The following is a 12,157-nucleotide window of genomic DNA, read 5'->3' on the forward strand; positions in this document are numbered from 1 at the left end:
CACCCTAGGCTGCTTTGCACCATGACCTTTGTAACTACACCAGAAGTATATTCAAATATCCAGTATCCATCAGGCAAGTGTTATTTAAATATACTTCTGGTGTAGTTACAAACTTTCTAATGCCTCGTTTTATAAGTACAGAAACTATTTGTACTACTGTAGACGTTTGGTATCGTTCCGGGCATTATTAGTGGGGTAATTTACAAGATACAAACGTGGATCCATTATCGTCTGCACTAAGCTAACCAGCTGATAACGTTAACTCGACAAACGTTATAACAAGGGAAAAAAAGCTTATGGGGGGTTGTTTGGCTCGAGGTCAAGGTGCAGCCTAGGGTGAAATTACTCTGAACCATCACTCTAAGTCATGCATGAGAGACTTTTAATCCTTGTACATTACTGATAGTTCATGAAGTACTACATAAGTGAATTCATGCTTTTTTATGCATGAAGTTATGCATTAATTCATGATAATTCATGTACCCTTATTATAAAGTGTTAACCTCTTCTACCCTCCCAGCATTTTTCCACTTCTCAAATCTTATACGGGCATGGAAAGACACAAAACACTAAATGTATAGAAACAATATCTTTAATATGCTACATCATGTAAATATAAAAGTATCATCAAAATAGTCTCTCACATATAAATTCTTAACATCTCATAACATGTTTTCAAAAATAAACTACATAGACAAACATATTGTACAAAAGAAAAAAAGCGCTAATAAAATGAGAAAAGAAGTACGTCACTGACTCAGTAGTACAATTCAGATCAGTACCTGCCTGCTGGTTTTGGATAACAGCCAAAAGCACACAGATCTAGTTGCATGATTATTTCAGTGCTAAGTGAGGAAAATATTAACAGTGTAAGAAAATAGTGCGCCTGTGTTGCTCGTTTTTGTTTTCCAAAACATTTACAGTTAAAGCTTTCTACGAAAGGAGAAATATCTGAAACATTTGAATCCAGTAAAAAAAACTTCATAGCGATCTTAGTTTCTCAGTTTTAACAGATGTTGCAGTAAGTAAGAATAAAAGCCATTTTTCAGAGGATCTTGTGTACACATTACATATTGTGATTGTGCTATCTCTTTGAACCTGTACTTTTGTTTCTTTTGGTGGCTTTTGGTTTTGGTCAGCACAGTGTGTCTTTAGAACTTTGATATCTAAATTAGCTGTGAGAAGTTGCTGAATAATCAAGAAAGAAAAGGTGAATAATGCTTTTTCTGAACCTGTTTTTTTTTTCTCCCTTTTAATGTTAGAATTAGTTGAATAATGATCCAAAAACAGTGCTACACATTCAAGTTCTTTGATTGTAATTTTGGCAATTGCTTATTAACACACAGTTTCAACAAACCAGATTTTTTTCCCCCTTTTTTATCATAAATAAATAAAATAGTTGCAAACAGTTAAAGAGCAGGAAGGTGGTTTGTGCCATCACTGTGCCCTGTCGTTCCTAAATGCATCCACTCGTTGTACCCTTGCACCCAGAAGCTCAAACACACTGTCATACAAAGTAAAACAAAGCACAATATAGCAAGTGAAGATTCATTCACAGGCGTGTACCACATTATTGTTCCTGAGTCAATTTGTGGTTTTCCTAAGAGATCAAATCTGCTTGGAAATGTTATCACATAATAAAAAGAAACACTAACAGAAAAAAGCAAACGATGATGCAACTAAATAAATATACATGACTCAAACAAAAACAAAACGTAATAAGTTAAAGCACAAAAATGCAACACTTCTCTACCTGAGTGAAAAGAGTTTTAAATATTTCACAGCTTAACATCCTCCTCCATTTTCATTTTTTAAACTGAGTTTTGGGAGGAGTACAATCACTAAATACCCTCGCCCAGTCTTTGGAATGCTCTTCTTTTGGTGCTGTGCTCATTGGATTATGAAAGTTTATATTCCCTTTAGTGCCCTTCATGGACAATAAGGGGAGTTTTATTTGGCGACATTTTGTTTTTTGGTTGTATGTCCTTTTTTATATTTCCCCCTCTTTCTTCTCACTGTCCTTCTGTCTTCACTGTTGGCCGTTGGTGGAGATGAACAACGCTGGCCCTCTCCTGATAGGTCAGTGGAGGGCTGTGGTGTGATGTAGGTATAGCTGATTGGGCCATGGGGATTGCTGATGCGTTAATAGCTGCCGTCAGAGCTTTCAGCAGTATGGTGGCCTCCCTCTGGTCCTTCTTCCCCTCGCCTTCCAAGGTACGAGCCAACCATTGCTCTACCGCTTCCTCCACCTGCAGTGCCGATGCCGCCTCTGTAAGCATGTCAGCCTCTTGGCTGGCGTCAAACCGCTCCACCATCTGTTTCATGTGTATGTTGACAGGTGCATTGGAGTTAGACATGCAGCAGCTGCACTGGTGGATGCGGAGGGAGAAGCTGTGGAAGAAGGCCTGGGCGCAGAGCTGGCAGCGGTAGGGCCGGTCGCGGCTGCTGTGGAGGCGGCGGTGCAGTTTGAGGTGGATGTACTGGGTGAACTTAGTGCTACACAGCTTGCACTGGTAAGGCTTTTCCCCAGAGTGGAGGCGTAGGTGTGTTTTCAAGTTGCTGGTGCTACTGAAGCGTTTGTGACACACCTGGAAAACATGAAATAAAAGGTTAAGGCTTGCGTGTCCAACATTCATGTGACTGATTATCATAACACCTTAAGAAAACAGTTGGATTGTCTTTAGGAATATTCTGGAAGAATTGAGCAGCACAGTATGATGCCATCTTGATGTCATATAGAGTATAGTATCAGGGTTGACCATGTTATTCCAGTTCTTTTTTTTTAAACGTTCTTTGTAAGACCAGTTCTATCCTTGCTCTCAACACTCACACCCACAGTGTCACAATGGTAAACAATTACATGACAAAGTATGTAATGGCACTTTGACAGAGCCATCCAAGAAATTGACGTGAGTCGGAGAGCATTTCTATATTGTTTAAAGTGTTTCCTTGTGTGTCTTTCACACTCTCAATTTTACATCAGCATGGGGAGATCAGGAAGGAGCTTGTAAAAAGCTTGTAAATAGACAAGAAACACACAAACATTTAGATTATGATTTTCAACATACTTGACATTCATGTGGCTTCTCCCCCGTGTGGACCAGGTGATGTTTCTGGAGGTGGGCTAGCTGAGTGAAGCTCTTTTTACATAGGTTACACTGGAACGGTCTCTCACCACTGTGCACTCGGAGATGGACCTACAATTACACAGATCATACGAAAAAAGTAATGAGCACTGGTGGTGTCTAAACATTAGAATACATTAAATAAAATTATAAGGAAATACATGATAGGAACTGAAGCTGTTACCTTGAGGTTTGACAGCTGTCCAAAAGTCTTCGAGCAGATATTACATTCATACTTGATCTTTCCATTCTGTTTCTGCAGTGGGTAGGGCAGAGATTTGTGGCCAGGGCCGTTGCGTGTTGCTGGGTTGCTTTTGGTCATAGCCAGGCTGAGATTCATGGCTTCTTCGCAACCAGAGCTAGACTGCTCAGTAGACTGATGCTGACTGTCAGGCTTGGGGAGAGGGGAGAGCTCTGGGGTGGCCGGGGCGCCTCGTGGTGGCGACACATTTGGTTTTATTTCTTTCAGACCTCCCTGTGAAGGTGGAGGGTAGGGGAGAGACACTGGCAGCAGATTTGGTGGGCCAATGGGTGGATACGGGAGTCCGTCTGTGCCCAGATAGCTGCTGTATCGGAGCGATCCTCTTGAGGGCAGCATCCCAGGAAAGGGAGGGGAGTACGAAGGAAGGAGGAGGCGAGGATAGTGTGGGCCGTAGGGAGGAAGAAGCTGGTAATTGGGCTGGAGGGGTCTGGATTGGTGGTAAAGGGGGTAAGATGAAACACCTTCCCTGTAGAGGCCGTGGAGGTGAAGAGGGAGATTTCGGTGCTGAGATGAGTGTGCAGGATGGGGATTTGTTAAGTACGGGTGATTTAAGCCCAGGCTAGGGTCTTTGTGTTCGGGCTTAGGGGACGGAATGAGCCCCTGGTCTTCTGGATCTCTGTTGCTCTCCTCTTCAAACTTTTTGCTGAAGTCCATGATCTGGTCGTCGGGTGTGTCAGGCGGAGTGTCTCTTTCTAACATCTCTACGTCGATATTCTCCTCTCCATCATCATCCCTCTCTTCTTTCACCTCTTCCTTTGTTCTTTCTTTAAGCCATGTCTGCTGAGGTAGGTGCTGTTTGGTGTACTCCGGCTCATGATCTTCATTAGAACTCATGTATTCTGTAAATAAATGAAATTGTAAGCATGAGTAAATTACAGAATCAAACGGGGGGGGGGGGAGAAGCTCAATATTATATCTAGTTCTTAGTTCTTATTAAAATCCCTTACACACACACACACACACACACACACACACACACACACACACACACACACACACACACACACACACACACACACACATCCGCCCACAGAAGGCACCCCTACTTATGGTAAATGATAGTAGTTTCAGTCTGACTTGACTCATAAATCATTCAGTCTAGGTTTCTGTTTGTCAATCACATTAGTGATTTTGATGTGGGAGAATGAGTTGGTGGTAAAGTGTGTGGGCCCATGTCACAGTTGTACGGCAAGATTCTGAGTTTCATTTGCAAAACCATTTCTGGGTATAGCTGTCTTACTCGCCACAAGAAAACATCTCTTCCTTTTTTCCTTCTCTTTTTTTCTTTTTGAGAACTTCTGTATGTCAACTACTGTCTCATGTGTCATGTCATTCTACCGTTCATTATGTGAACGGCATTCAGGGTCATTTAAACGACTGTACCAGTGTTTTGCATGGTTTAGTTAATTTAGTAATTACTACAATTCATTTTGAAATTTAAATTACCATTGACAATCTTCCAAACCATACCATAGTGTTACAGCCACTGGTTTCCTTTCTCCTTTAGCTAAATATGAAATGAAAGCCCAAACTAATTCAAAATGTCCTTGGTTTGCGCGTTCAAAGGCTGCCGCCCGAAGCTTCAACAACCAGTACCTGAGCTGCCAAACTAGATTGCCTTCAATATAAATATATCTGAATAACAATGATCATACCTGAACTTAGAAAGGTGAAAGCTTTTAAGATCCTATAAGTTGATTAAACAGTGTAATGAAACCGCCTTAGCATTAGTCACCAACGCATCTGGTGTATCCAGTTGGTATGAGTCATTAGCCTTTGTGGCAACAGACAATCATTCAGGATGATGAGGGTATGACTTGCTACTATAGCTACATAAAAACATGTGACTCACAAAGGTACTTTGACCAGCCATTATTCCCCTTTTTCTCCACTCTCCTTAAAATCCCACGTCATTAACCACATCTCATGAAACACTGAGATTTGTGTGTGTGTGTGTGTGTGTGTGTGTGTTCCCATGATCTTGCATAAATACAGTGCTCTCTATGGTAAGCCAAACAGGAAGATATAGCATCAAAACAAAACAACTACCTTTACTGTTGGTAAAAGATAACATCAGGTCGTAATCACAGGAAGAAAGAATGTGTCTTTATTCACCTTGAAGTGATAGCATTGTGCTGATGATAGCTATCATCTCCTGACGCAGATTTTGAACATGGCCACAGATCTAAATCTGTCATTTTGTCAGATCTAGTAAGTCATAATAGGAGAATTTTTGTGTGTCATTGTGCTGCCTCACCAAAACAGCTGATAGTCAGGGGCGACCTTTAGCTCAGGCAGTAGAGCGTGTGCCACTAGGCGTCATGTAGGCTGAGGTCTGTGGCCTCTGCTGCGTGTCATCCCCCCTCTCTCTCTCCCCCCACTTTCTTCTCTATCTGTACGATCCAATAAAATGCATAAAAAGCCCAAACAAAAAAATGCTGATAATCAGCAGTCTTTCACTCCTTCCCACTAAATCATTCCTCGGCAATGCAAGGTTTCCATCGCATCAACCGCTAAACTTTACATTACACAAGCTGATATTGTCAATGTTTTCTGTGAAAACGACCATCACATCCTGATACAAAGCTAGAAAAGCTTCTCTTCCTGCTGCACTCACTCTGTTTGATGTCGACCTCCTGGCTGCAGAGCCTCTGGGCAAACTCCTGGCTGTACCAAACCAGCAGCTCCTGATTGGGCTCCACGGGTCGGATGGTGTAGAAGTAGATGTCCCGTCCGTTCTGGCACGCCACCAGGTTCTGTTCGGCCAGAGAGTGGGCCGGGTTGACATAACGCATCCAGTTGCTCCTGTGGACGTCATAGCCATCAATGAAGTGTTGAAGCTGCCCACTGCTGTAAATCTGCAGGAGAAAAAGAACAGATTAAAAACATGTACACAGAACACCTGAAGCAACTGATTTGTGTGCAACATAATGAGTATTACTTGTAAAGTAATTGTTAAATATTGAACATTAATTCATTATATTGCTTGACAATAGGTTGGCCACATCCACCATTAAAATATGACAAATTCTGATTAAAATTGACAAAAAAATCAGCAAAAACAAATGTGTAGAAAACTTAAGATTATAAAGAAAACAGTCAGAATAATCACCTCTGCCATGTACAGTTAAATATCCTTCAGTTATCAGTTGAGGATATTTTGCTCCTTTAGTCTGCAGCCTAAAGCTCTGCTCTGTCTGTCCTGAGTGTGTGTGTGTTAGTTTCTGTGCTACACTATTAGTAGTAGGCGTGAGGGATGGAGGTGTGGCCACTTACAACAGTGGCTCTCTCTCACTCTCCCTCTTTCCTCATTTTCTCTTTCTCACTTTTTAGAATTATTATTGTTCCTGTGTTGAAATTTAATTTATGGAATACATGTTAGTGGTACACTTTAGTATGATTACTTCTTTCAGGGGATAAACATTTATGCTTTGACTTATTAAAAATGTAATTGGTGGCTGCCTGACAGACAGGTGCTGGCAGGCAGCCAAAACGCAGGAATGCCTTTGGCAGCACGTCCACCCCCCTCCTCCCTTCACCTGTGTCACGAGATAAGATGATGATAACACGAACGTCAGACTTTCACTATTGCACCACTGCAACACCCCTTGCACAGGTTTACAGGAAATAAAGCCGGAAGGAAAATACGTAGGGTGTCAGCAAAAAGTCCTTATGGGAATTGACTCAGCAGAATAGAAACTTTCCTGAGTGACATAAGCTGTGTCTGGATGAGAGAGACAATAAACATGGCAAGACAAAACATGGGCAGAAAGGCAAGGATTGTCAGAGTATAAGGAACAATAGTCCCTTCCTTTGTGTATGTGACAAATGTTGCATACATAGGACCTGAGTGCCGGTAAGGCTCTGATGACTGTGTGAGAGTGAATCCATTGTTACGTGCCACCAGCGTTCACAACTTCCTCTAAAAGTTTGACCAAAACCCCTGTAGGCCACTGCAATGTGTGTGAAAGCATTTTTGTTTCCTTATTGACGTATGGAGTTGGACTTGATGTGAAACTTCTGCATCTGAGCAACTGACTTTTCTTTTTTTTAAAGAATAATAGAAGAAGAAGAAAACTTGATGCTCCCCAACTTTTCCCAGGGTCATTTTCTTACATCTAGATTTGAGACTTTCCCCTGTTTGACCAGTATCACACTGAGCTGGGTTAAAGTATTGATTCAAATAAGTATGGGTATACATGTAAATTGGATATTTGTGTAAGTATAAGTATGTGAATGTGCGTTTCGCTTACCCTCCAGAAGTATTTCCTGTTGGCCTGTTTGGGTACGTTGTCTTTGGTGTAGATGACCCCTTGCAGAGGGCCAAAGCGAGTACCCTGAGGGATATATTCTTTGCTGAACACGCCCATCACCTGGAACACAGACCAAATACATAATTCAATTTAGAGTATATTTCCCATGTGAATTTTACACAGCAGGTCAACCTTCATAGAAAACAAAAAAAGTCATCTTTAGGTCATCTCTATCTGTACACAAAAGTCTTGCAATCTATACATTTAATATAGTATAGTTTAGTATAGTATACTTTTGATTGTCCATTATTTATTGTTTCCAGCAGGTTCTTGGCCAAAGTTGCAGTTGTGGTTGCTTTGTCATGTTGACCCAGACAGCTCTAGATCCAGGTTAAAACCAGTAAGGTGACACAGTGTCAACACTAATAAGTTTATCGAATCAACAAAAGTACACTTTCCCTGACCTACTCCACTAATCTCTGACCTGCTGTCCTGATAAACACCACAGAGAGAGACACAGAGAGAAAGGCAGCAAGGCAAGGCAGTTTTATTTATGAAGCAGTGCCACCCACTTTGTCTTGTGTACTTCATGAATGCTGATCTCATATGTATGAAGTGTTTTACTGCACTTTTGATTCTGGAACTGCAAAGACAAAAGCCATTTTAAAAATCACACTGATTCTGCTTCCAGGTTGAATCAAAGCCTAAAAGCTCTGATTACAAAATGTTCTACCTATAGAATTACACCTTTGTTTAATGGGATTACCTAGAATACAGTTAGTGTTTCAAAGTGTGTCCAAACATATAGCACAAAGGAAATGGGATTATTTTTTTTTACTATGAGCAGGCAACTTTTTGCCCAGGGACATACAGTAATATGTGTGGTAAAAAACAAAACCTGATCTGTTCTGCAGGTTAGTTAGTCATTTCTGACCTTTTGAGGTGTTTTTTTTTAGTGAGCTGGATACGAAAATGCTGTGTTGGTAAAAAAAATAAATGACAATGAAATGATGTTGTGCAGCTTCATGATTCACAATTTCATTGAAAGTGCAACCCTTTCTCAAAACAAGCCCAAACACACACGCCACCAGGCAGCAGCATCTGTGGCATACACACAGCCTCTGTGTCTTGAGGAGCTTTGTATTCAAACCTTAAGTAATCCCCCCGCCCCCCTCCCTCCCCCGCCCCGTCTTTCTTTCTTGCATTGAGGAACTGTAGTTTAAACTGACCCTCAAAAGAATTTCCATGGCCTACTGTGTAAAGGTCAAACATTAAAAAAACACAAATGACAAACACCTGAACACCTTGGGATTATTTATCACACAATGTTTTTTTTTTTTTTTGTTGTTGTGTGTTTTTTTTTGTGTGTTTTTTTTTTTTTTTTTTTTTTTTTTTTTTTTTTTTTTTATTGTGCAGTGTATGCGGCGTATAACCGCTGTGGCGGTGCGGTTTGATTAACCGCCCAGTTCTGTCCTGAGGTGGTGGGGAAAAATTTTTTTTTTTTTTTTTTTTTTTTTTTTTTTTTGTTTGTTGTTTTTTTGTTGGGGCGTGGTCCCTTTTTTAAATATCCCCCAACACACCCTCCTCTCCCCAGCTTCTCCCTCCCCATCCGTCCCCTACGCTGCCTCTCTCCTAGCTTACTGGCACCCGTTGCTAACGCCCCATCTGCCACGTGTCCCCTTCACCCTTCTTTGCATTTCCTGGCACGCTTCGGAATAAAAAATGGGAGGAAAAGGAGGATTAGGAAAAGTGTGAAGAAAGTTCGAGAAATAGGAAGACAAGTGGGCCCAACATTCCTCCTGGTAGCCGAAAAGGTGCTGAACAAGTGTGTGGATGTGCATGATGATAATGCTACTGATGTATAAGGACTTGTGAGTTGACTACATTCTCAGTTTTCATCCAGACTCTTTAACTTTGACTCATCTGCCAAACTGAAACTGAAGTGCACCATACACTCACGTGTGTAAAAAAAGCCCTTCCCTCGGAGCCTTACTGATAACTGCGTGAACAGTGCCTTACGTTTAAGGTGACACATGTATGCGCCCTCCCATCCCACAAACCCACACAAAGGAGCGGCTGTGTTTTTTGATCATCACAGGAAATGAATTTCCCAGCTTTAGCGAGTCAAGGAGAAATATTCACATGACACCTTCTTAGGAAGAGAAACCACAAGGGCCAGTTTAAGCAAAACAGTTTACTGGCAATCATGTAAGTGTGTGCTTGTGCTTGTTCTCATGTCTCATATGATATCTGTTTGACTCGCTGATCACATATGCTCACACCTAATTGTTTGTCACTAAGTGTTTGATGTGGCTATTATTACATTCAAATTACATTTTTACAATTGCGATTGGTCAGATATCCCTGCTGCGTGTGAGCACTGCAAGCAAATGTCAAAATCAAGTTTAGCTGCATCAAGTGTGAAGTGTTTGTAAGATGTGTGTAAACAAGGGCTGGCGATTTGAAATTAGCCGTCGGACTGATTTTTATCACCTCAGTTTGCATGATTTTCTCTTCCTGAAGCATTAAATGCTACATAGAGAGGAGGAAGAGATGAATGTATGAGTATGTATGAGAACTAGAGAAGAGGAACGACGGCACAAAGTGTTGCCTAGGTCAGGACAAAAAGAGGAAGGGGGCAATGAAGGCCTCTGCAAGCATCAGAGTGTTGAGAGTTAAGAGCAACTAAACAAGTAAGTGTGACATATTTCTCTCTTACGCTTTATGATGATGATTCTCTCTTTGGTCACAGTACAAATTCCCTTTTAAAACCTTGCTTGGAGACATGATTACAGTGCTTTGCAGTGACATGTCCAGGCAGATACCAGATCTTAATGCACTGAAAGCCAAACAGTCAGCTGACTGAAATAGCTCACGGATATTGTGTTTGCTCTTCCTGACTCACCTGAGTTGGAGAGGATGAGGTAAGTAGGATAGGCATGGTTGTAGAAAAAAAGAGACAGGCGGTAAGTTTTGATGTGACAAGTTCCCCTGCTGAAAGCCAAGCTGATCCCTGACATCTTACTCGCGTGACTATGTTTATATCCTGAGTGAGAGTGTCTGCGTGCATTATTGCATGTGTGAGACAGAAGTGCAAAGAAGCTACACAATGGCAGAAACCTTAGGGTGACATAATGGAAGTTAAGGTGGCCAGAAGACATAGAAAGGCCTCTGACCTCAAGCTGCCAGCAGCCTCATGTCCACAGCCACACAGCCACATAGAAACACACACACACACACACACACACACACACACACACACACACACAACACACATACACACACTGTGCACTCTGTATGTGCGAAGAACTCATTAGTCAGCAGATCTTTTGTCCCAAGTAACCTAATGCAGATGGCCCAAAAAAATGTTATGTTACACAGAATTAATATTTTGAAGTGTAATCACCAAAGCTATAATCTGACCAAACCAAGCTTTCTCGAATGGCACCCCAGATTGCAACTACTTTAAAGGAGGGTTAAAGTTATTGTAGTTGTTAGATAAGAATATGAGCTCTTTTTCAATCTACTTCAGTTTTAAGAGTAAGAGGTTCGACGTGTAAACAATCTGAAGGAGTTGAAATGCTCTTACCTCATTGTCTGTGCTGTATTCAAAGGTGAGGTTGCGTGGAATGGAGGTCATGGCTTTGGGCAGACTGAAGCTGGGGTCCGACACCTGGTCTGGCACAATGTATGTGCAGTTGAGGACAAAGTCCACCTCCCTCCACCCGCTCATGTCTCCTGGTGTGCTTTCCAGCTTCATCTTGACAATATAGAATAAACTGTAGGTGATCGATTTAGGCTTTCAATCTATAGTTTGGTTTTGTTCCGTTTGGTTTAAGTTGCTTTGGTATAGAAGTACTTTGGTTTGATCGGGTAGGTCCCTTGTCTTAGGTACGCTTGTTAAAGCTCAAGATCTGGAAAGCAAGAGAGAGAAAGAGATTTTAGTGCCACAGAAATCAACTGTTATCATATTAAGTTTGAGGCAAAATACATGTTTGGATAAAAAGAAAATTTGCAGTACAGAAAGACATCATCTTTACCCACCGCAAACTGACAGTGATAAACAACTTATTTATATAAGTCAAACATTATTACAGTAGGTTGGCCTGAGGTTTAATACAAAAAATCCCAAGTCAACTAAATCTTTTGCTGTTTGAAATCCATCCCATCGTCCTAACACCATTCTGTTTAACCTGCCATTTCACATTAGGCCAGTAGGTCAACTTGTCCTTTTCAGCTCATTCTGTCTTATGTATCTATCTTTTCTCTATCCAACGTTATTCATGCCAGCAAAAAAAGAAACAAGCTATATAACTTACTTTCACACATTCATTCAGCTGTAGGAACGTCATTTCTTTGGCTATGTCATTCCTTGGTTGCTTTTTATCTGCGTTCTCCTCTTTATACTCTCTCTCCTTTCTCCAGTGTTTCTTTAGGGATGCCTGTCAGTTAGATCCTTTGGATATCCGCTCTTCCTGTGGCCACTCTGTCACCGTCACCAGAAACTCATGAGCCTG

At 41.3% G+C, this 12,157-nt stretch overlaps 1 protein-coding gene across 2 annotated transcripts; it reads right to left on the reverse strand.

Moving 5' to 3' along the window:
* Window positions 1–576: 576 nt before the first annotated feature.
* Window positions 577–12,157, reverse strand: prdm1b (PR domain containing 1b, with ZNF domain). Of its 2 annotated transcripts, XM_039821118.1 has the most exons (7): window positions 11,960–12,157; window positions 11,230–11,554; window positions 7,641–7,760; window positions 6,005–6,245; window positions 3,310–4,226; window positions 3,069–3,197; window positions 577–2,588 (listed from the first exon to the last, which is right to left on the reverse strand). In XM_039821118.1, exons 2-7 carry the CDS (start codon window positions 11,398–11,400, stop codon window positions 2,013–2,015), a joined length of 2,154 nt encoding a protein of 717 aa, XP_039677052.1. In that variant the 5' UTR covers window positions 11,401–11,554; window positions 11,960–12,157; the 3' UTR covers window positions 577–2,012. The 2 variants fall into 2 exon arrangements, with proteins under 2 accessions (XP_039677052.1, XP_039677053.1); XM_039821119.1 differs by lacking the exons at window positions 7,641–7,760; window positions 11,230–11,554; window positions 11,960–12,157 and adding an exon at window positions 6,500–6,690.

The sequence above is a fragment of the Perca fluviatilis genome, chromosome 13, assembly GCF_010015445.1.
Source record: "Perca fluviatilis chromosome 13, GENO_Pfluv_1.0, whole genome shotgun sequence".
NCBI classification, from domain to species: Eukaryota; Metazoa; Chordata; class Actinopteri; order Perciformes; family Percidae; genus Perca; species Perca fluviatilis.

Coding starts and splice junctions, on each gene's coding strand:
- prdm1b (XM_039821118.1), bottom strand. CDS start 11,400: ATGAAGCTGGAAAGCACACCAGGAGACATGAGCGGGTGGAGGGAGGTG. Junction 7,761..11,229: donor AATACAGCACAGACAATGAG/GTAAGAGCATTT, acceptor TCTGTGTTCCAG/GTGATGGGCGTGTTCAGCAA. Junction 3,198..3,309: donor GACAGCTGTCAAACCTCAAG/GTAACAGCTTCA, acceptor GTGTAATTGTAG/GTCCATCTCCGAGTGCACAG.